General features: G+C 39.4%; 2 protein-coding genes across 3 annotated transcripts; one reads left to right on the top strand and one right to left on the bottom strand.

Moving 5' to 3' along the window:
- Positions 1-276: 276 nt before the first annotated feature.
- TUBE1 (tubulin epsilon 1) lies at positions 277-13,634 on the top strand. Of its 2 annotated transcripts, none has more exons than XM_077175209.1 (12): positions 277-383; positions 457-530; positions 2,284-2,336; positions 3,488-3,542; positions 4,099-4,214; positions 5,199-5,320; positions 6,610-6,797; positions 7,603-7,778; positions 8,559-8,699; positions 10,210-10,350; positions 11,224-11,398; positions 12,451-13,634. In XM_077175209.1, the coding sequence occupies exons 1-12, from the start codon at positions 359-361 to the stop codon at positions 12,607-12,609; spliced, it is 1,425 nt and encodes a 474-aa protein (XP_077031324.1). In that variant the 5' UTR covers positions 277-358; the 3' UTR covers positions 12,610-13,634. The 2 variants fall into 2 exon arrangements, with proteins under 2 accessions (XP_077031324.1, XP_054485871.2); XM_054629896.2 differs by having other exon boundaries at positions 3,485-3,542.
- A 420-nt stretch (positions 13,635-14,054) lies between these two features.
- CCN6 (cellular communication network factor 6) lies at positions 14,055-21,425 on the bottom strand. Its single transcript, XM_077175210.1, has 5 exons — positions 21,363-21,425; positions 17,817-18,090; positions 17,220-17,462; positions 14,930-15,123; positions 14,055-14,525 (listed from the first exon to the last, which is right to left on the bottom strand). The coding sequence occupies exons 1-5, from the start codon at positions 21,423-21,425 to the stop codon at positions 14,244-14,246; spliced, it is 1,056 nt and encodes a 351-aa protein (XP_077031325.1). The 3' UTR covers positions 14,055-14,243.
- Positions 21,426-22,766: the final 1,341 nt, after the last annotated feature.

Raw genomic sequence — 22,766 nt, 5'->3', positions numbered from 1 at the left:
TTGCAACATTTTATCCATAAAGGATAATGAACTGTACTGTATGGAAATACTTTTGTTCTCTTGTACAGAGACTTTATGTTGGGTTTTTGTCAGGCCTCCTGCATCTGGGCCTCAGCCGAGACCCCGCAGCCCCTCTCGGGTCCCCCTCAGACCCTCCGAGTGTCTGCAAACCTCACCACACCCCCGTGCTGTTCGCCCCCCCCCTCCCCCCCGTTCCCTAATGGCACGTTCCACTCGCGGCCGGGAGCCGGCGAGCGCCCGCGGCTGAAGCGCCGGTTGGGACGTTCCACCGCAGGAACTCGGGGGGCGCGGCTTCCGGGCGCCGATTTCGAAAGAGGCCTGCGCCGGCGGCTCTGCCATGACCCAGTCGGTGGTGGTGCAGGGTAAGGGGGTCGCGGCGCCCGGACCTCCCGCCGCCCCCTCCCCGTGCCTGAGCCGTGTCTCTCCCCTTTGCAGTGGGACAGTGCGGGAACCAGGTGGGATGCCGTTTCTGGGACCTGGCGCTGCGGGAACACGCCGCCGTCAACAAGGTAAGGGCGCCGCTGCCCCGCCGGCCCGGGCGAGCCGCCCTCGCTGCCGTCCGCGTTCGTCGCTGTGTCTGCAGAGCGCTGTGTTTGTTTGCTTAAACCAAGGGCTCTTCACTGTGGGTACAACCACCCCCAGCTTCTTGTGCCGTTTCACTAATCATGAAAACAAAACGTAAGGTTAACTCTCAAGAGACCCTGTTAAATCAGAGGGTGGGCAGTCACCAGCCGTGTGAAGTTTAACGGGGATTAGCGCATCTTGCATCTGGGATGGGACAATGCTGGATGTATGGGCAGACTGGAGAATGAGAGGCTGGGAAGCAGTGCTGTGGAAAGGGACCTGGGGGTCCTGGTCGATGGCAAGTGGAACATGAGTCAGCAGTGCCCCGGAGGGCCAGTGGTGTCCTGGGGGGCGTCAGGCTCAGCATGGCCAGCTGGGCAAGGGGGAGGATTGTCCCACTCTGCTCTGCACTGGGGCGGCCTCACCCCGAGTCCTGGGGGCAGTTCTGGGTGCCACAATGTAAAAAAAACCACATTAAGCTGTTGGAGGACGTCCAAAGAAGGGCCACGAGGATAGTGAAGAGTCGAGGGGAAGCCATATGAGGAGCAGCTGAGGTCACTTGGTCTGTTCAGCCTGGGGGAGACTGAGGGTCTCATGGCAGTCTGCAGCGTTCTCCTGAGGGGAAGAGGAGGGACAGACACTGATCTCTGTCATGACCAGTGACAGGACCCAAAGGCATGGCCTGAAGTTGTGTCAGGGAACATTTAAGTTACGTATTAGAAAAAGGTTCTTCACCCAGGCGGTGGTTGGCCACTGGAGCAGACTCCCCAGCGCCAAGATTGTCAGAGCCCAAGAAGCATTTGGACAACACTGTCAAGCACATGGTTTGACTCTTGGGGTGTCTTTTGAAGGGCTAAGAGTTGGACTCTTACGTTCCTTCTAGGTCCCTTCCAACTCAGAATATTCTGTGATCACTAATTCTGGCCAGCTTTCTCCAGCATTTGCACCCTGGAAGCTCAGTGTGTCTGCCTACAGCCAGGCATTAGCAGGTCTGAGGCTGTTAACAACACAGGACTTTGCCAATGGCAGTAAAGCAAAAGAGGACACTCCCAAAGCCCACCATTGTTTTCCATGTTAGTTTATGCCATGGCTTGCTGTGCAGTTTTACTGACCAAAATAGCAACATGAAGGGGGCATAGGATTGTGCTGAGTACCCTGGACAAAATCACACTTTTCTTGCTGTGGCTATAAAGCACTTAAGGTATTTAAACTTGTCAGATCTCTTTAGTTTTATGTTGGGGTAAGTAATTGCCATTGAACCCCTTGGCAGGGAGTTCAGGAATCAGTATGATTGGGCTGTCCCCTTTGCAGAACTCCATGGGCATTGGTATCACAGGCTTGGAACTCATGATGAACTGAGAGTTGTATCAGTGATGAACTGAGTCAGCTGAAGAGCAGCTTTTCAATTTAATCATTGCATTGGGATCTTCAGTAAACGACTACAGTTGCTTAATCTTGTGCTGAAAAATTAATTTCTTAGTTACATTCTCTCAGTTTTTAATAACAAGCTGATGTTTCAACGAAATGTTCTTTTTGGAGATGACTAGAACTAGCTGGGTTCTACAGAGATGTTAACTCAGTTTCAAGTTGTGAAGTTTGACAGGTATCCTTCAGAGGTCCCTGCCAACTTAAATTATTCCATGAAAAAACACTGAGAATTTTTGACATTACACGTAATTTTGTGTTGTTTCCTTTCAGAAAGGAATTTATGATGAAGCCTTAAGCAGTTTCTTTAGGAACGTAGATACAAGGTAAGTTTTTATCAACCAGTTCATGAGATTACTCATGATCAGAAGGTAGATCAGAAAAATAAATATTGTTTTGGGGTTGGTTTTATTTCCTCTTTGAATTCTGTTAGTCCCTGAAGAGAAATTCTCTAGGAGGATTTACGGTGCTATAGTATAGTCCTGCAGGTGTCATGTAGGCTGGAGGAATCACATGGGTATTGGAGGCTGCTGTGAGCTGCTCACCTAATGAGAAGTGTCTAGAGACCATCTCTGAGTGACAAGTTGGAAAATTCTTCAGTAATCCAGTGCAGCCCTGTACTCTTTTCCCCTTGTCCCTGATGGGACTCGGTAGGCTCAGAACATCAGTGCTGAATTTTAGCTGATGTTTTGTGAATATAATGGTGGTTAAATGTGGGATGGTCTTAAGACATACCTTAAATTTAGGCTTGGCCAGCTCCCAGATTAGGTAAGTAATGGAAGAGGAAATAAGATCAGTCTTCCAGTATCCCTGCCTTTTTTTCCCAAAACCTTGTGCTGAATATAGTTTGGCCAGACTCATAGTTTGGCCAGTATCTCATCATTTGAGTGGGAAAAAATGTAACATAATGTATAGTCCCCTATGTTGGCTCAGTACAACCAGTCCTGGGAAAGAAGGAGGATTTAGCTGTGTCAGCCCAGCAGGATTGCTGAACTGGTAAATCATAATAAGCAGAACAAGTCAAGCACAGAACTGTGCTGGTGCAGTTACAGAGCTTTCACACCTGGAGCCCAAGCACAGCGTTGTACTGCTCCCACTGAAAAGCTCATGTGGAGCTTTTTTCCATTGTTTGATGAGGATACACGTATCACATGCTGATAAAAGATAATCCTTTCCAGTTTTGGCAGTGCTTGTAGAATTGCTACAAAGCAGAGGCTCTGTCTGAGAGTGAACTTTTATGCTTATCTTTCAGCTTCTTGAAGTAATGTTTAGGATAATTCTGCGTGAGTTCATGTCCTGTAATTGCATTACTTTCAGGAATTATAAGGTATTAGCAGCATATTCAAGGTGTTTCTGTTTGCCTGCGTTGTCATAGTCTTCCAAACACAATATATAAGAGATAAAATTTTATTGTAGTATATATTTTATGCTGCAAATATGATCTTTGATTTTTCTGTTACTATTTTTTTTTCAGAAGTGGTGATAATGGTCCTGATATTTACAAAGGAAAAATCTGCTCTTTAAAAGCACGAGTAAGGCAATCTATAAAGGTCACTGTTTTTACATTGAATATTTATGCCCAACTGTGTGGGAATTCTCATGAAGTTCTTAAAATTGCATGCAGGTTTAAGTATTGCTTTCAAAGTAAAATTTCTAATACTTTTATTAATGCAGTAATGCACTTTGCTGCCAGTCTTGTTGAGTAACTCATATTGGAATTTTAATAAAATGATTGCAGATATTATTAACTAAGGGTTGGATTTCTTTGAGCCACTTTAAATGATTAAGAAGCAAGGAAACTTGAAACATAAAAATGTTTTAATTTTTTTATTCCTAAGTAGTGGGACAAAACATTATTAAATTTGAACAAAATTTCATCTGAAATGCAGTCCTATCAAACAACTAGCAAATCAGCTAGGGTGAATCTAGTTGGTCTCCTAGTCAACAACTAGGGTGGGAGAAGGTTTCTCTGGAGCAGAGTAAAAACAGAATTCCTTTTGTATTGTCAATAATTTCATATTTCTTTGTGTGATTATTTCAAGGGTGGTTTGCTTACTGACTGAATTTAAATTCTTTCCATTCTTGAAGGCACTGTTGATTGACATGGAGGAGGGTGTGGTAAATGAAATTCTACAGGGACCATTGAGGGATGTGTTTGATAGCAAGCAGCTTATCACAGATGTTTCTGGTTCAGGAAACAACTGGTGAGAACCTCTTTAGAACACATTTCTTAGCAGCTAATTAGATGGTATTTGAAAGGGGAAATGAAAACCGTAGCTTTCGTTCTGCACCTGGAGAGCTGCAGCATTTTACCAGCAAACTTGGAGTCACTGTTGCCTGGAGGAGGGCTTTGAAAAGGCTTTTACAGAAGAATAATTCTGCTGATATATCATTTTATCTCTTTTTTCTTCTTTTTTGATTTTCTTTACAAAAGAGTGTGCTTTTTATTTTTATTTCTTTGGCATTCAGCTGCTTTCATTACTTAGTTGAAGCCATAATCTAGTTTGAGACTGTGCAGCTACTGTGGAAATGAGATATATGAACAAATGCACTTCTGATTTCTAAGCAGAGTCTGGCTTTGTGCATATAAACTACATTACCAAAAGAAAAATTCAGAAAAAGATTGGTTAACATAATGAATTCCAAATTTTCACAGAGACCTTAAGGTGCTCTAATAATATTCAGTGCACTACAGACTGGAAAGCAAATCACCAGCAAATGTACCAAAAGAGAGTGCAATATGGAGAGTAAAGCAGTCTTTACCATCTAGCAGACAAGTGTGTTGAAAATGAGCTGCTTGGGGTTTTTTGTTACTAGTAGCAACTGACTTGCATAGTACTCAAAAGATTATCTGTACATTTATTACATGGGGATATCCATTGTTAAGGACTATGTAGCTTTCATTACTACAACTGGATTATCCAGCGTGGGAGTTTTTCCTTTCCAGTACAGAATAATAAGTGTATACTCCAAAGTTGTGAACTTAGATCTCTTTGCATCCTCCAATTTAGAACCATGTCCTGACTCCCATATGCTCGTATGTAGTCACAACTTAGAAACTCTCACAGATGAGGTGTTGCACCCAGCTTTGGATCCTGAACTCTAAAATGTCACACAGAAGGATTTAAAATTAAAAATTTAGTTTGATTTTTTGGGGGAAGGTTTTAAAGTACTTTTCATATCCTCAGGGCTGTGGGTCATAAGATATATGGCTGTCAGTACCGGGAAAACATAGTGGAAAAGCTGAGAAAAACTGCTGAACATTGTGACTGTCTACAGTGTTTCTTTATAATTCATTCCATGGGAGGTGGTAAGTAATCTTTTTATGGGGAGTATGACTGCAATAGCCACAGATGAAAAAAAAAGCAAACATGGATATTGAAAAGAAAATCAGTATAATAATCTATGTCATTCAGAAAGCAGATTAAAAAAATTAACATAGTACAATTAAGTGGACCTGTAATTATTTATCACTAGTTATATTAGAGCACTGAGGAGCTCTGATGTGCTACCCAGAACACAAATGCAGCTAAAATTCTAAAGATGAGGCAGTGAGTAGGTCAAGACAGGTACCAAAGACAAACACTGAGATATTACTGATCAGAAGAAGGGTCAGTGACTTCTGAACACCGACAGCATTGTCATAATCATTTTAATTGTGGGGAAAGAGTTTTCCAAAAGGCTTTGAAGGAGACTTCTAATGTTGCTTAACTTTGGAAAAACTTTGTTTTTCTATTTTCCTTCTTCATAATTCTCTTGAATCTGATCTAGTTAATTAATAAGCCAAAAGGAAGAATCCTTTGTGGTGTAAGTTTTGTCATTATTGCATTGCCATTAAGCCTTCCTACCCCAGAAATCTGAGAGTAGCATGTATTGTAACTGGTTATGATGTGTAAAAAGACACAGAAAATAGCTCTAAATATGAAGCAAGGATTTTGTCAAAGGCCTTTTTTGTGGCTTAATTTCAGATACCCTGGAGGTACTGTTTCTGTTATTCTGAAAACTGCTGTCTTGTTCATAGATTAAACTGTCTGCCACTGAGAATGTAGCTGAATATTCAGAAAAAGACCACAGTTCAGTTCTCTGTTTCGAACTCAGGGCTGTGTGCTTAGTGTTAGTGAGGAAAAAAGCCTGTCTGCTGGGGGGAAGGGGCAGTTCTGTTTTTACTGAAGAATGAGAAAATTTCATAAAGAAACCCTAAAATGAAAATAGTATTGTTTGGGGCAGTTCAATGCTTTTAAGCAAATGTTGTGTTTCATAATTCAAATTAAAGAATTCAAAACAAGAAGTAGAAATACTAGGTCAGAAAAATGTTTGTTACATCGTAGGCCTTTTTGGTTTGCAGAAATTTTTCAGACTGTATTCTTCAGTCTGACTGACATACTGTGGGAAGTAATTTTATTACATAATTAATTTCCTGTCTGGGACAAACCTTCCTGCCTTAATTATATTTGAGTACCCTCTACTGTCTGCCAAATGCTTCAGAAAATATTCATTAATATATATAATTGAAAAGTTGTATGTCTCCTACATGAGTCGTAGAGCCTAAGATAATGTGGGGAACCTGTCTTCTCTCATTATGTCTTCATTCATAATTAGGGACAGGATCTGGTCTTGGAACTTTTGTACTAAACTTGCTTGAGGAGGAATTCCCAGAAGTATATAGATTTGTTACTTCAGTTTATCCCTCTGGTGAAGATGATGTTATTACATCTCCATATAACAGTGTTCTGGCTATGAAGGAGCTTAATGAACATGCAGACTGTGTGCTACCAATAGAGAATGAAGTAAGAAATAATATACTATTTATGTAATTTTTTTTATTAGAATGTGGAAATGTCTCTTCCTTTTCAGTACTGATTTGCATACAAAATATCCGAAAGCATAATTTCAGTTTTTAAAGTAATAATTTAACTTCTAAGTCGCAAGCTTTTGAAATGGACATGGGTATCACTAAAAAGTCGCTCTGCTCCTTCAAACTAAGGTAGAGTAAATTTTATCATGTCTATTTCAAGATAAACGTGAAAAACTTCTATTTACTGAGATAGTGTCTTCAATTCTTTTAACAATCAATTTGTGCATGGTATTAGTAGGGTGCTTCAAGGACCTCTGATCTCTCCAGATTCCAACAAGCTTAACTGTGCTGATTAGTGATATGGGAATCATAGATATACCTGACCTTGCAAAGTGCTAGACTCATTTGAATCTAGCTTCAGTGGCTGTCTTGGTGTTTGTTTATGAAAAAAGCAAGAGAAAATGAAATTTAGTTAGAAACTACATTTTTTGCTTCACAGGTGTTCTCTTCTAAAACTGCTTTTTAAATTTTCATAAGCATTTTGAATAGTTGAATAAAGTTCAAACTTCTGAGTCAAGCTGTGTATGTATTTGTGATATGTAAGGCACAGACTTAGAAACACTTCTATCAACTGAAATTGCTCAAAAGTTGGACTTAGATGTATCAAGGTATAATCTTTAACCTAACATTACAATGTCTGAGCTTTCAAGATTATTAGAAATTAAATGTGTGGTACTGAATTTCAAAGTTCTGTACTCAATACTACTTCTGTGCTTTTTTTTCCCTCTCTTTCAAAGTCTCTGTTTGAGATAGTTAATAAAATTCATCAGATGATCAATTCTGGGAAGTTAGGATCAACTGTGAAGCAAAACAGCTTGGTGACATCAAGTGCAGGCAGTGCAAAAACAGTACCTGAGAAGCCATTTGATGCAATGAATAACATCATTGCCAACTTGCTGCTGAACCTGACAAGGTAAAGTTACAGGTTATTCCTCTGTAACAAAGTAGGATTGCTGGAGGTGGTGGGTGCTGTAAATATGCAGGCCTGCATCAACTTGAGTAGTATTAATTACTCATATTACAGTATGAGTCTTCTCTTTATAAGAACTGGTTACTAAATGCTAAAGTACTTGGAAGTATTCAGATTGTAGTGGTGCTGCTTTAGCCATGATAATCTTAAGCCTGAGGTAAGTTTATAGGCAGAAGGAAATTGTCTTTTACAAGTGCCTAATGGAACCCATGGAGGTTTGGCTTTCTAGGCATTATTTTGTAAATATTGTCAGATCATTTGTGCTCATAAACTGTCTATTGCTGCCAGAAATATACTTTATACTTCTGGTTGGCCTGTTTTTCTTTTAAACAGCTTGTCAGGAATGCTAAGTCACATGTGTTTTACTATAGCCTGTTTAGTAAAAGTGGTAATAATTAACTGGTATTAACTAGCTGGTACTAATTAACCAGTATTAAGTGGTATTAAAGATTATTAATGATAATAAATCAATGCTAAAGACTCCAATTGGGAAACAAGGAATCGCTCTTGGTAACTTACTCTTCTTTAATGAGAAGTATAAGTAAGACATAGCACTGTTACTGACAGATGTGAAAGTTTTGTGATTATACTCGAACACTTGCTTAAATGCCATGTTGTTTTACAGTTTTATTGTACAGAACAGCTGGAAAATAGATTTCACTGTTTTATAGAAGTGATGTACTTAGTTTGTATCAGTTTCATAGCAATTTGTTAATTTTTCAGCTCTGCTAGATTTGAAGGTTCCCTAAACATGGATCTTAATGAAATCAGCATGAACTTGGTTCCATTTCCTCGACTTCATTATTTGGTTTCAAGCTTGACTCCTCTGTATACACTGGCAGATGTTAATGTTCCTTCTAGAAGGTAAGAAAAAATATTATTGGAGTTTCACATTTAAAGCTTAATTTCTGATTTTTCCATAGTTTTCATTTAAAAATTCTATTCTGTAGTCAAACTAAGGGTAGAAGTTCTGAAACTTGTATATCTGCCACATTTTCAAATTCATCCTGCTGATTTATGGAACATCTGCTGTCCCTTTTCTATGTAATGGTTGAGCCAGTAAACTTGACATGCTTTTAATCTCTGCTGGAAGTGGTTCTGTTGGGAAAATGTATTACTTAGAACCCACACCACAAGTTTTTTTGAATAACAGCTTGTACTTGACTGACAAAATACTCTAAAGACAAACAAGGGATTAACTAGGCTCTTTGGGGAAATACTTCAGTATTTATCTTACTTCAGTCTGGAGATGCAGTGAGGGCAGTGAGCCTAGTTAACATCTTGTTTTAATGTGTCAAATTTTGTGAGATATTTATCCCATTGGCATAGCAGAAAGATTACCAGTTAAAATAGATTTTACTGGGTTTGGTGGATTATGTTCAGTCAGCAAGAGTGAGATAGAGACAAATAGTGGTAGAGACAGCTAAGGGTAAGTGATGGAAGTATGCAAAGTGGAGAAGAGGGCAGGACCACACTTATTTTCCAAGTTGTGACAGTCAGATCTGTTGAGAACATACCTTGAGGATATGGTGTAGGGCTGGGGGAAGGTAGCTGACTATGAGGAGGTGGTCAAAGATGTTTCAGAATGAAGAGGGAACAGTAATATTTTTATTGCCTTTATTTTTTTGTAATAGGCAGGTTGTGGCAGAGATGATACAACAAAAAAAGAAATAGAGGTTATAAATGTACAGTATTTGGAACCAGTGGAAAGAATGTCTTAGATGTTGTGAGTCCACAGAACACCATCTTTGGTATCCCACAGTACAGTGAAACTTGGTTAAGGAAGTGAAGAGAGAAAGAATGTGATCTGCAGTGTCATCTTTTAAAGTAGTCATGTGTGATAAAATTAGAATAAGTAGACTAGGCAAGTAGATATAGCCTGTCTTTTCCCAAATCATTAATCAAAATTAATACAGTTCTATGACTCATTGATCCTTTTAAATAATGAAGTGTAACAGGCAGATAATCAGTTCTGTAAGGGTCAGCACTTTGATATCCCTTGTCAGATCCTTTCCAGTGAGATTGTCCACTCAAATTGCCACATAACCAGAACCCCAAGTAGTTAAATCCTTTTACATAATTTTAAGACTTTGTAACCATTGGCCTCAAATTGTCTTTATAAAGGCAACTTCTCTGATTCAACAGTGGGTTGTAACTTGTGGTTGAGGAAAAAATGGATCTAGTGTGTTTTTAAAAACTCTATTACCAACATATGTATATATAAAGGTTTGAATCTTTCCTATCATTTATGGTCCTGGGTTAAATGTACCTTTATCCAGGATTTTATGAACTTTTAAACCCTGAAGGGGGACATTCTGAAGAGCCTTTGTATCCTACTTTAGTAAGAGTAGATAACTGTTTTCTTTTCACCCAGGTTGGATCAGATGTTCTCAGATGCCTTTAGCAGAGATCATCAACTAATTCAAGCAGATCCAAAGCACAGCCTCTACCTGGCCTGTGCACTTCTTGTTCGAGGAAATGTGCAGGTTTCAGACCTTCGCAGAAATATTGAAAGGTTTGTAATACCACACAGAGTAGTCATGGGATTTGTACAGATATTGGCAGTTGTCCAGAGCATTCCAGCTTTTCATTTGAACAGTTTCAATACCAAATCAGTTTAATCCAACTTCCTTTTCTTAATTTTAGAAGGGAAGAAAACATAATTAACTTATGTAATGAGTGAAAAAAAAAGTTATTCCTGGATTTTCAAATAAAGGGAGGTGCTACTCCTGTCTTCCTCAAAATTGCAAAAAAAAACAAAGTCCACCCTTTCAGGGGTCTCCCAACAGCAAAGGATGTTGGAGTAATGAGTTCTGTAGTAGAAGTTTGGTTTTGCTGAACAGAAGGCCCTTCTCTTTCCATGGTTACTTTCACATAGGTAGGAAATAATCTTTATTTTAACAACTCTGTGTTGTGTTAGCACCCATTTTCTTTAACAGTATTGAGCTACATAGATGTAACAGGAAAGCCAGGCAAAATGGAATTTATAGGCAGACAGGGTTGCATGGGGAAAATTTCTGGGAATCTAAAGTATTTTACTTATTTCAAAACTACAGGTAGACTGATTACCCTCACAAAGTATTAATCTGCCCCTTTATTAAATTATTAAATCTCAGAGTGCTTCCAGTCTCTTTTATAGAAACAGGTACTTGTAACTTCACTTTTCAAATCCTGATGCATTAAATTAACAAAACACAATTGATGTTTGCAATTTAAATTTAACATAGAGACACAGTGGTTTAGTCTGAAGTCTAAAATACCTTATTCACAGTGATAGTTATAACTGTCTTCCTTAATCCTGAGTGCATAAATGTTAATCTTTCAGACTGTTAGTTGTTAGCCTTTGTGTTCTTTATATTCCTTAGTTAATTAGATTTTTGTATCACAGGTTGAAGCCTTCTCTGCACTTTGTCTCCTGGAATCAAGAGGGCTGGAAAACTGGTTTGTGTTCAGTACCTCCTGTGGGTCATTCCCATTCCCTTCTGGCTTTAGCAAACAACACCTGTGTAAAACCAACTTTCATTGAACTCAAAGACAGATTTATGAAGCTCTACAAGAAAAAGGTGCAACTCTTATCATTATAACATCCATAGTCACTAATCACTAGCATCTTGCAATATAGAAACCCAGATCTTAGTGTTGTGAAGAGACTGTTTATAATTAACAGCCCAAGGGTTTCATTTGTGTGACCAGGTGACTCAAAGCCCCATCCAACCTGGCCAAGAACACTTGCAGGGATGGAGCATCCACAGGTTCTTTGGGCAACCTGTTCCAGTGCACAGTAAAGAGTTTCTTCCAAATATCTAATCTAAACCTTTTAGTCCGCCGAGCTTTCTCTCACTTCACTTTCTCAGCAGGACCGGAGAAAAGTACAGTGAAAAACTTGTGGGTCAAGATCAAGACGGGGAGAACAACCACCAGTTATTGTCATGGGCTAAACAGACTTGGCATTTGGAAAATTAGTTTAATTTATTGCCAATAATAGTAGAGTAGGATGGCAAGAAATAAAAAAAAAAACTGAAAACACCTTCACCCCCACTCCACTGCCTTCTTCCCAGCCTCAGAATTCTGTTCCTTTTTTGCTGATCTTAGTGTCTGCAGGACTGTTTCTCTCACATTTTCTTGAGTCTTCTGTCACAGCTGTTGTGCAGCATTTTTACCCCCCAGTTGTCACAGAGGCATTACCAGCATCACTAGTGGTCTCAGCTGTGGCCAGTGGCAGGTCCATAGTGGAGCTGGCTGGGATGGTTCTGTTCAGCATGGGGGCAGCTCCTGTTATCTTTTCACAAAAGCCACCCCTGCAGCCCTGCACTTCCCTGCTGCCAAACCCCTGCCATGTAAACCCAATCCACAGCTGGTCTGGTGTACCCAAGAACGCAATATGAAAAGATGGATTTTAAGAAGTCAGTAATATTGACTGTGATTCACTAGGGGATTGTTACCAGACTTGCCAAGTGTTTAAACAAGGGATGTCATGATACAAATCTCTAAGTGCCATTTCAACACTGCTTGCACTCCCCCCCTTCAGTACAGGCTAACTGGTATTTACTGAGCCAAAGCAATCAAATACCAAGAAAAGGATAACACTGATTTTTTTTTTTTTTTATCCTCTTAGGCTCACCTTCACCATTATCTGCAAATAGATGGGATGGAGCAAAGCTGTTTTTCAGAAGCTATATCCTCTTTGTCTGACCTAATAGAAGAGTACAATGAATTGGATGCTACAAAAGGTGGGCCTAGAATAGATCCTTCAAGACTGAAGATAGCTGTTTAAAGAAGGAAGAACTGATTTTAAAAACAAAAAAGCACTTTCCCTAAACATCCAGCCACTTCAGTTAACCAGAATGACTTTCAGCATGCCTGGCTATTGTAATTCCAAAGTGGGACCAGCAGAACAGCTTCCTTTCCTCAAGAGTGATCATTAAGTGGGGAGCCATGCCTGTGAGAAAGATTTGAAGGCACCTAATTGTGGCTGGTATCAGTAAGGACAGTAATCCTAACTGTGGAGTAAATTGACACACAATATGCTGTGAAGAATAGGAGGAGAGGTTGCATGTAGCAGCCAAAAGTGTAATTATTTTCTTAGACTTTCAACTTCCAGTAAACTAAAGGTTGGTCTTGCTTCAAGGAAGGATCACCGTTGCTAGATTTAGTTTTTAACAAGCAACTACAAAGAGAAGAAAAGCCCATGTAGTCTTTTCAAAGATGAAAGCAAGTCTCTAATGAAACTGCTTTCTTACACTTTGCAGTAGACATTTCAGAATGCTCTAAGCTATGTTCCTCATTTTGGTATTTCTGCTCCTGTGTTGTAGTTAACTATATTAGAGGATTCTCAGTTAATACCAAAATCAGCAATAACAGAAAATTTTAAAAAATAAATTTTGTTTCAAGTATTATGCTTGGAATATTAATTAATATTTTAATGATTCATATTAATGAATACTGAGTTGCACTTGATAATGAGATAATACAGAATACCTCTGAGTAAAACATGCACTTATGATGAAGTTAATACCATTTGTAGAAAAACGCTTATAGCCTTGAAAGAATGCAAGTAAAATAGATGTTTTAATATTTATAATTATCGGAGTATCAAGCAGCTTTTTATATTACAGTGAGAATTTTTCCAGAATAGAATGTACAGCTATTTCCAGTTGCTTGCCAGTGAGCTGTTACAGATCAGAATGGATTGATTTCTTGAAATTTGAAGTCCTTCTAGTAGAGTTGGAGTGGATATGTAAGTAAGCACAATTTTGAATGTGTAAGCCCAGAAGTATTCAATAAAGTATTGTGATAACATTTGTTGAGAAATGAAGAATGTTGAGAAAGAAAAAGTTCTAAAACTATAAATTTTCTTAAGTCTTGCATCTATTATCTGCAGTTGCCCACTTATTTGTTCCTTTGCACATCCAGTGTTTATATCCATAACACTAGAGAAAGACTGTTGCAAAAAGCAGTCTGAGATTGAAGTTGACAACTTCTGTTTCAATATTTCAGCATTGATGTGTTTTACTATTTCAGATGTATAGCAGAAAATGTTAATTTAAGAATGAAGAATGACAGATGAAGTATTACAGGGCAATACATCTATTTGTATCTGTAGGCAAAAGCTTGTTACCATGGGGTATGAAGCCCTCTTGCTGTACCTTTCACAGTCACCAAGAGTTCTTGCTTGAGTACTGCTAGTGTCGGATACATCCTCAGGAATGTATCTCCTCAGGAATGTAAAAACAGTTACATTTAAAAAGATGCCCTCTGGCGTTTTACAGGTGCTAGTTAATAAATGAGTGAATATTCACTTCTGCAGTTTCATGATAAACACTGCTGTGGCAGGGAGTCAGGCAGCTGCCTCTTCAGGGTGTGAATGTGCTGTTGCACTCCCTGTGTTACAGTCAATGGTGCAATTTGTCATAGGAGTTTGAGTTGGGAAAATATATCTCCTGGAGCACTGCAAATCCTCTGGCACACACACGATGTTATCCACATCATCTTCCACCTGAAGAAGCCTTCGTTGGGACACTCAAACTGTACAGTGATCATTTTGGACTTGTTAGGAATGCAGCACCTCTTGTCCAAGCATACACCACAGAAAGTTAGTTTATATCTTTGAGTAGTTGAGCATCCAGAAAAAACTAGCTTCTCTGCTGTTGGAAGCTGGAAGGTTGGTTGGCATGTTTTTCCCTTTGGAATCTTTAATATTAAAACAAAGAAAACTCTGAACATTAATTGCAGATCATGTAAGAAAAAGTTGCAACATTTACTTAGAAATATCTTGAAAGTTACGCAGTCTGAAAGCTGCCTGTTTTTTCCTTTGTCAGTCAACAAACAGGAGATCCTTTCAGAGTGACTGTGCATCAGGACAGCATTAGCAGCACTTACATTTCAGGACATTACATTCTTTTGTTTGAAATTGTACATCTGTAGTTGGCTATTGAAACAGGAACATTAATGGTAGAAAACATAGAAGAGTTATTTTAAAACCCATAAAAAAGAAAGAAGTAAATGTTTTATTAGTACTTGCTAATATATCCATTTTTCCATTGGTTCCAATATTTTCATTTTCTATTAGGAACTAATTTTATGCTAGAAAATACCTTTATTTTCTTCAGCATATTGGTCAGACAAGGCTGGATGAAGCATAATCTCTTTTCTTTTTTCATTTCACATTTTCTGTTGTCGTTGGTCACTCTGCTGGATATGCCTATGCCACAGGTCCTGGAACAGGGTGTCCAGGGAGTTGCCTGTATGAGGCACTTTTTCTTCAAAACTAGTGGTAAGCTTCTGTAAGCTAAGACAGCAATATTTTATTTATGCAGCCCCAAAAGGATGAAATGAAAATACAAGGATAAGAATTTGATTTCTGTTCATGAAGGTACTTCTGTAGGTAAACCTAAAAATGAGACATAAATAACATTTATACAAAATTCAGCTGAGCTGCAGTTACACTTTGGTGATACTGGATACTCAGATCCTACCAAGGACTATGAAATTGCATGTATTATATCACCTTCCAGTTTCATTTGATGAAAATGTTGTGTGACAAGAGATAATTGTGGAATTCTTATGAAATGTCCAGATTTTTCTTTTATTTTAGGCCAAGCATAGTTTATAAAGGCTGCTGAGAACATTAATATTTGTGTCTTCGTAGAAATTGATAAGACTTTAGGTTTTGTATTGAGGAATGAAATTATCCAATCACTTTTAGATACCACTAAAAAGCAGGAGGGCTGGATTAGGTGGAGTGTACTTAAAAATGAAACAAAATTGCCATGGAAAAGTTCTACAGAAAATCTGTGTGGAATCTGTGCATTTACATAAGAGCACATGCAGAATTACCTGGAATTACCAGAACTGCTGTCTACTTAGAAAGTAGACAGCAATTTAAAGATTTCATTGAAGTAAGCATTTTAAAAGCCTGTCACAGATCTGCAACAAATAAAAGGAAGTTAAATGGTTGTTTATACTTGTTACATTTTTTAAAGTATGACCTAGTTACATCTCTGTGTATCTGAATTAGGTAAATCAAATTGAATAGAAAGCCAGAAAACAAAGCAAGAGGAGTAAAATGAAACTTAAGCACTTACTATCCACTCTAACAGAAAAGGGACTTTTCAAAATACATATTAGCCCATTGAGCCATCCATGGAATTTATGGACAAGTTGACAAGATAATTCTGCTGGACTGGGAGGGGGAAGACTTTACTTGGAAAAAAAATTTCCTGGTATTTTTCTCAGAAGGCTCCCAAAGAGCACCATCGTACAGCCACCACAGGGACAGGGTGATGGGTCCCTGAACTGAGCCCAACAGAAAATGTGCTTTGCCAGCTGGGTGTCTGCTCTGAGGACTATGCTGTACAGCTGATCCAAATTCCAGAACCATAATTCGAAGTAAGGATGATTTTTTTTTTCATTTGGCTTACTTGTGTCACCACTGCTTACATGTGAGAAGTTGTCCAAACTGGACTTCAGGTTTTGTAAGCAGGTCTATTTACCTGCAGATTGATTGATGTGCAGCAGCTGATTTTCTCAGCAGCTTTTGATAAAGTTTTTCTGATAAGTGTTGCTATCCTTTTATTTTATTGATCCATGATAGTGATTCAGTCTGCTACCAAATAAATGGCTCTGCTTTCTGGTACCTGCATTGGCTGTAACAAAGATGACTTTCACCATGGAAAGTTGCACATGCACAGGGAAGGAGATGGCACAAGCATAGCAGCTGTGGCCAGGGAAGGGCTGGCATAGCTGCTTCTGGCAATGGTGCTGCCTTAGAGTGCAAAAGAGAACTAGTGTTAGCTGCAGAGCAAGAATGGACTTAAAGGGACTATCCACTGACCCTGGCAGAGCTGCATGGACAAGCTGATGAATGCTTTTCATCAGGCTGAATTAAGAACTGGGTGGGGGGAGTATTGTTCTTGCAGTGACCAAAATTTGTGAATGCAGGAAAGCCACTAAGGCAATTTTTATAATTTTCTGCTTTCTATTGAAAGAAGAGACCTGTGTTTTGTTAATATATGTATGAGAAAGCCAAGACTGGCTAACACCACAAAGCAGGAAAAAGTGGGGCAGTTCCCAGGCTGCAAAATGGCTGTCCAGCAGCATCCCTAATTGGGCTGATCCGATGAGCAGCAGACCTCTGCAGAAAGATGCTTTGGCCAATTCCCTGGTGACAGAAGCCAAAAGCCTTTCTGCTTTTCACATTTATTAGGTTTAGAGAAATGAGTCTGTGACCTGAGAGTAAGAGGGGTAAGTGGGACACAACAGTCACTCTTGCAAAAGCCTTGAGCAAGAATTGGGCAAGGGCCAGTGTGCTGGCTGCTGGAGCCAGGGACACTAAATGCAGAAAGGCTCATGTGCAGAAAAGTTTACCAGTGTAGTCAGGCTCACCTGACATCAGTCTGTAGTTGGTTGATTGAAGTTGCTTGTCCTGTCCCAGGCCACAGATGGATTGTCCTGGCTTCTTTCTGCCTGAGACCTGGGCACAGGTGCTTCCTGTTAATCTTGGTGTGAATGCAGGGGTACATCCGATTGTACCACTGACACACAGGCACTTATAAAGCCGGTTGGGCTGAAAGGTTTGCCCGTTGGTGTAATAAACTCCATTGAGCTCACATCCTACAGCTACCAGATCTGAAAATGGTGAACAGCAGTTACTAATATGGGAAGAGCACATGGGTCTTGCTAAACAGGGTGCTAAAATGTGGTCAGTCTTTATGACATCCACAGCTTTGTAAATCGGACATCAATATGTCTGCCAATAACAGGCTTGGGCACAATGACCTGGTTTCACTAATGCAGGTAAGTTGAAATTCAGTCCCAGCCCTACTCTCAGATTCTCTGACTGAGCAGTTGGAGGACTAAATTAGGATGAATTCTTTAGCACAGAGCTGTGCAGCACCTGCAAGCAGTTTTCCTCCAAAACCATTCACCTGGTGGTCCCCACCCTCTTGGATTTCAAGAAGGGAACATGAAGGAGCAACTTACATGCACACACGCCTGTTTCATACCTAGGCTCGTCTTCTGAGTAGTCACAGTAGAGCCCTTTGTGGGGATCACAGACATCTGCTTCATTGCAGGGCTCTCCTGCCTGCTTGGCACAGACCTTACAGCAGCCACAGCCATCCTTCACCAGGCTGACCCCAGGGGTGCAGGCTGGCACCGGCGGGCAGCGGCACGGCCAGCGGCAAACCTCCTTGCGCTGGACTTCACCAGTTTCTCCAGGTTTATCTCCAGGCTGCTCTGGTGGGCTGTGGAAAAACTTACACAGAGCGTGCTATTTTGAGCACTGAATGCAGTATGTGTAGCTGGAATAGCATAAAATGAAGTCAAGATGGAAAAAACTGACAAGTTGCATGAAAATGCGCAACATTTCTCATTTGACAAGATCAAAAAGTGAGAGCGGCTATGAGGATTAGGTAGAAGGCAGAGGACCATTTTTATCAGTATCATACACTGAGATGTTCCACCAGTGAGCCTGGCCTACTGCTTGTACAAAACACAATTCACTGGTTTTTCCCTTGCCTTCTATAGAACAAAACTGAAAAGAAGTTTTTAAAAAAGTATTTTAAAGTAGATGGTGGTTTTATTGTAAATATTTCTTCCTAGAAACCTTCTATCAAATTAATTAGCTTTTGATTCCTCACAGTGTTTTATAGCCAGCCACAGTCCTGTGTGCCAGTTCTGATGGCAAGACCCCTTTAAAATAGGGAACCTCTTTTGAATGTTACTTTTGCTCCAAAATTTGAGTAGATGCTTGGGAAGGAGCATTATAATATTTACAAATGCTCTTGTGCTAGATGCAAAAAATTAATCCTAGTGAGGGAGGTAATAGCTGTACTGAGTTTAATAGGTCACTTTCTAAGAGTGCATTTATTTGCATGACTAAGCCTTCATTGAATCCAGAGCTTACAGAGCAAAAACACATCTCATTAAAGAGATTTGTATCGGCAGCAGGAAGCTAAGATCTAGCCAGAATTTACTGGTTTACACATTCTGTCACAGAATTCATGTCTTTTTCTCTTTTTTTTATTTATTTTCTTTTTTTTTTTCTTAAGTAAAGGAAGGACAAACTAATTCTTGATGGGCCTATTTTTCTGAGGTATGGGGGCAGATTAAGTTAGCACAGTGTGAAAGGATCTATTTGAGATAGCTATAGTCTATCTGCATATTTTAAGAACTACAACTAAAACGTAGCAGTTTAGGTCTTAGCATTCAATGTTTTCATGCTGCTGATTTCAGCAGAAATGCAGATTGTGGTATAGTTATTCTCCATGGATGACTGGTTCTGTAGTTAAGTGGGGGCATGCACAGCATTGGCCACTATACAGCACAGGGCCTGGAAGCCCTCTCATCACACAGCTCTGACTGCCCAAAGAGCAAAAGGGAAAGAAGACCAAGCCCTTCATCAGGTGCCAGTATCACCATCAAGCTTGCAAAAAAACACCCAGAACATATATCCTATATTTTTTTTCTGGGCATGTGAAGCCCAGCCTATCAGTTTCTGTCTGTTCCTGCAAACTGTGAGGATCTGCTGGTGTAGAAATCACGTCCAGCAGACATGCTGAGGGAAAGGGTTCATTCAGCTGGGGTTCCTTGCTGCTTAATTTCCAAACTGGAAGTATCTGCAGAATTCAGCATTTCATATGTCATAGCCCAGGAAAGCTCTTGCAGCATAATTGAGCTGGCTTAATTGAATGCAGTAGTAAATGACCTTTTAAAAGCCTTTTTTCTACCCCTAATTTCCATTTTTCATGGTCATTTACAACTATACTTATGATATCTTAATCTGCAGCCACTAATGAAGCTCCAAAGTAGTAGCTTTCAAATCCTTTGGCTGAATGATTTTTAAGCTAGATATTAATTTACATAAGCAATTCATATAGTAGATGGATGTTAAACAATGTCATGGGGTATTCCATGCAGTATAAAGAAGATAGTTTCATAAATGTGTTATTTGTTAAAGGATTTCTTCTAATCCTTTCTACCTAAATTCAGCAATAATACAGAAACAATTAACTCAAGTATACTTTTTAAGGCAGCTAAGCCTTTCCTATAGACCCTAATGTTAATTTGATGAATGTGTGCATTGGAATATAAGGGTTCTTAAAGAATTGTTCTGGAAACAAGACAACCAGGTGTTCCTGTACATTTAGCAGTCTTTAAGACAATGCATTTGCTTTAGGAAACAGTTCCTTGCTGCTTCTTTCTTTAGAAGCAGAATATTATTATTATTTTTGTTATTATCATCATCAGGGATTTGGCCATATGCCAGCAATATGAGGTTATGTGGCTTGAATCAGATATCATGTTTCAAAATGGGTATGTGTAGCAGGAAGTAATCTTATGAGCTTCACCCAATATGTTTAATTTGTATTACAAATTGAAACATGCTTTAAAAACCTACCGACCTCTACTTAGGGGAGTCTTCTCTCCTTTTTTTAGGGAGAGGTGTCTGCTGAAAGGTGGGAGACAAAAAAGTCCTTACAAAGTAAGAAAAACACCATCGGGTGAATATCTGACAGTTTTAACTGTGGAATTACTGAGAACTTCAGCTGACATGAAACATCTTCACATATCTATTAAGTTACAATGAAAATGTAAAGTTTGCTTGTACAGTTTACAAGTTAAATATTTTTCTAATTTGTGCTTCCCCAGGTTTCTATACCAAAGCTATTCACATCACACAAGCCCCTTGCATATTTTTCCTGATCCTAAGGGCAGATCAGAAAAAGAGACCACTGTGTAAGAACCCTTCATGTTTTGTTTGTTTTCCCATGTTTTAAAGATCGAACAAGGTCAGTATGGCATAAATAAGCAAATATCAAAATAGGCAATGTACTATCACTAATGTTTGATTATCTTAGACTAGCTTTAAATAGGCAGAAAGGGGAGGGAGACAGCCATTTGAAAATTCTGTTGACATTCATCTTAATTGTAAAGGAAAAATACACTGTATACATGTAAAGTGGATTTTCAAAATTAGGTAAGTAAGTAATGAAATTGGCCTTTGACACAAACACCTTTAGGAAAAGCTGTCACTTAAAATTGTCTCATAAGAGCCAAAGTATAGCACAGCCCAGGTTCTTTTCTTGTTTGTAAAACTAGGCTGAAGTCCGACTGCTGCATGTGTTTATATATATTTGCAAACACATGTATATATGTATATATGGAATATAAGCATGAGTAAGATGTTTACTTTCTTACTGCATCAGGTAGTAATTTTTGCTTATTTAAAAAAAAAAAGAAAGAAAGAAAAAAACAAAGCAAGGTCAGTGACAATTTAAGCTTCCCTAACACTTTTGTCTTCCCACTAAGTCATACCAGTGTACAGAGAGAAAAAAAATTACCAAAACATAACCGATGCAGCAAATAAGCTGCAAATGAAATTTACTGAGGAGTAGGGAATGGCTCCTTATTCTTTATGAGGAATTTACTTCTCTGAAATTTAATTTGTCATAAAGCAAATAAAAACTTTTAACCAGGACAAGGTGAGGAAAGGGAAAATCTTTTTCTCCTTTTTAATGAACTTACCTGTTGAGTATAAGGGATGATGAAGATGGTGGGAACAAGGAGCCACCGCATGTTCCTGCACATTCAGAAGTGAAACTGGGAGATAGGGAACAGGCTGAGCTGTGTCAGAGGAAGCACTGAACACAAAGCTCTCCTCTGTCTCCCTTGCCAAGCCAACTTTCCCCAGCACATGCAGGAACACATACACGCATTCACACTTGAAATTCTCCTCTTCATACTGAACCAGCTTCACACTGAAATTTCCAACTGGCCTTCGTTTCTCTGCCCACTGCTAGAATACAGATTTTCACACCCTGCTTGATCCCATCCAGCTGATTCAGCCAGACTTAATTGAGGTCGGGTAGGGTGACATCTGATTCTTAAAGTCTTGCTGCTAGAAATGCTGTGTTATTTTTAACTTGTCTTTAAATCTATATTGCAGGAATTTCTGAAATCTGAAGGGCAGACCCCCAAATACATGTATTTTCTGAGATGGAGAAAGCAGAGTTCTTCAAAATTTCTAATGTATTGTGCCTAGAAAATCATTGCATAAAAATTCACAATCAGTACATGCCCTCTAAAGAGGGAAGGAGATGCTATAAAGTGTTAAAATGCTGCTACATATTCAGCACTCTTTCTTTCCATGGGAAAGCCCAAACTATAATATACTTTTTCCTAAAGTATGCACCTTGTCTTATTACTGTGTCATGGAATTTAAGGACAAGATAGTTCAAATCTCCAAATTCCCTCCCCCTTAATACTATCAAGGTGATGTGTTTGATTTTTAAGCTAACATGTGAGGGTCTCCAGGGTAAGACAAAAGCTCCAGAGCTGCAGCAGTGGTGTTGGTGGTGCCCTAGTAAATGTTTTTCTTTCACATTTGTCCTTGCTCAGGCACCTCCTGAAGCCCAAGAGTTACTAGGGGAGGCTGCCAAAGACCACACTGACACTGCAGCCATGCGTGGACAGAAGCAGTAGTGGGAGTAGGGAATCAAATCCAGTCCAAGCATTTCTATTTGGCTCCTGGACTTGGAGCACCACATGCCCTCTGTGGTTACAAATGCAGCTGGAACTGCCCCTCCAAACTCTTGAGCATTTAGCTGTAAAACACTGAAAAACTGCTTTACTTCAGTACAATCACTTTGTCACATAACTCAAGATGAAGGTCCGGCAGTACCTGGGTGACAAGTGGATGCAGCAGACCATTTCATTATGTTACTCTGGTGCATGGCAGTGCAGACTGAAGCTTGTGTTTCCCCTTGAAAGCTTATGAACATAGCACACAGGTTTCTCTGAAGTCTCTTCTGTATCCTATCAAAACATAGCTTCTTTCGTAGAACCAGAAGGTAGCTGAGGCTGGAAGAGGGCCCAGGGGGTCTCTAGTCCAAGCCCAGCTCAAGCAGGGTTCCTTCTGAGATCAGACTG

Source organism: Agelaius phoeniceus, chromosome 3 (assembly GCF_051311805.1).
Source record: "Agelaius phoeniceus isolate bAgePho1 chromosome 3, bAgePho1.hap1, whole genome shotgun sequence".
NCBI lineage: Eukaryota > Metazoa > Chordata > Aves > Passeriformes > Icteridae > Agelaius > Agelaius phoeniceus.
This window is presented reverse-complemented; position numbering and strand designations above follow the sequence as displayed.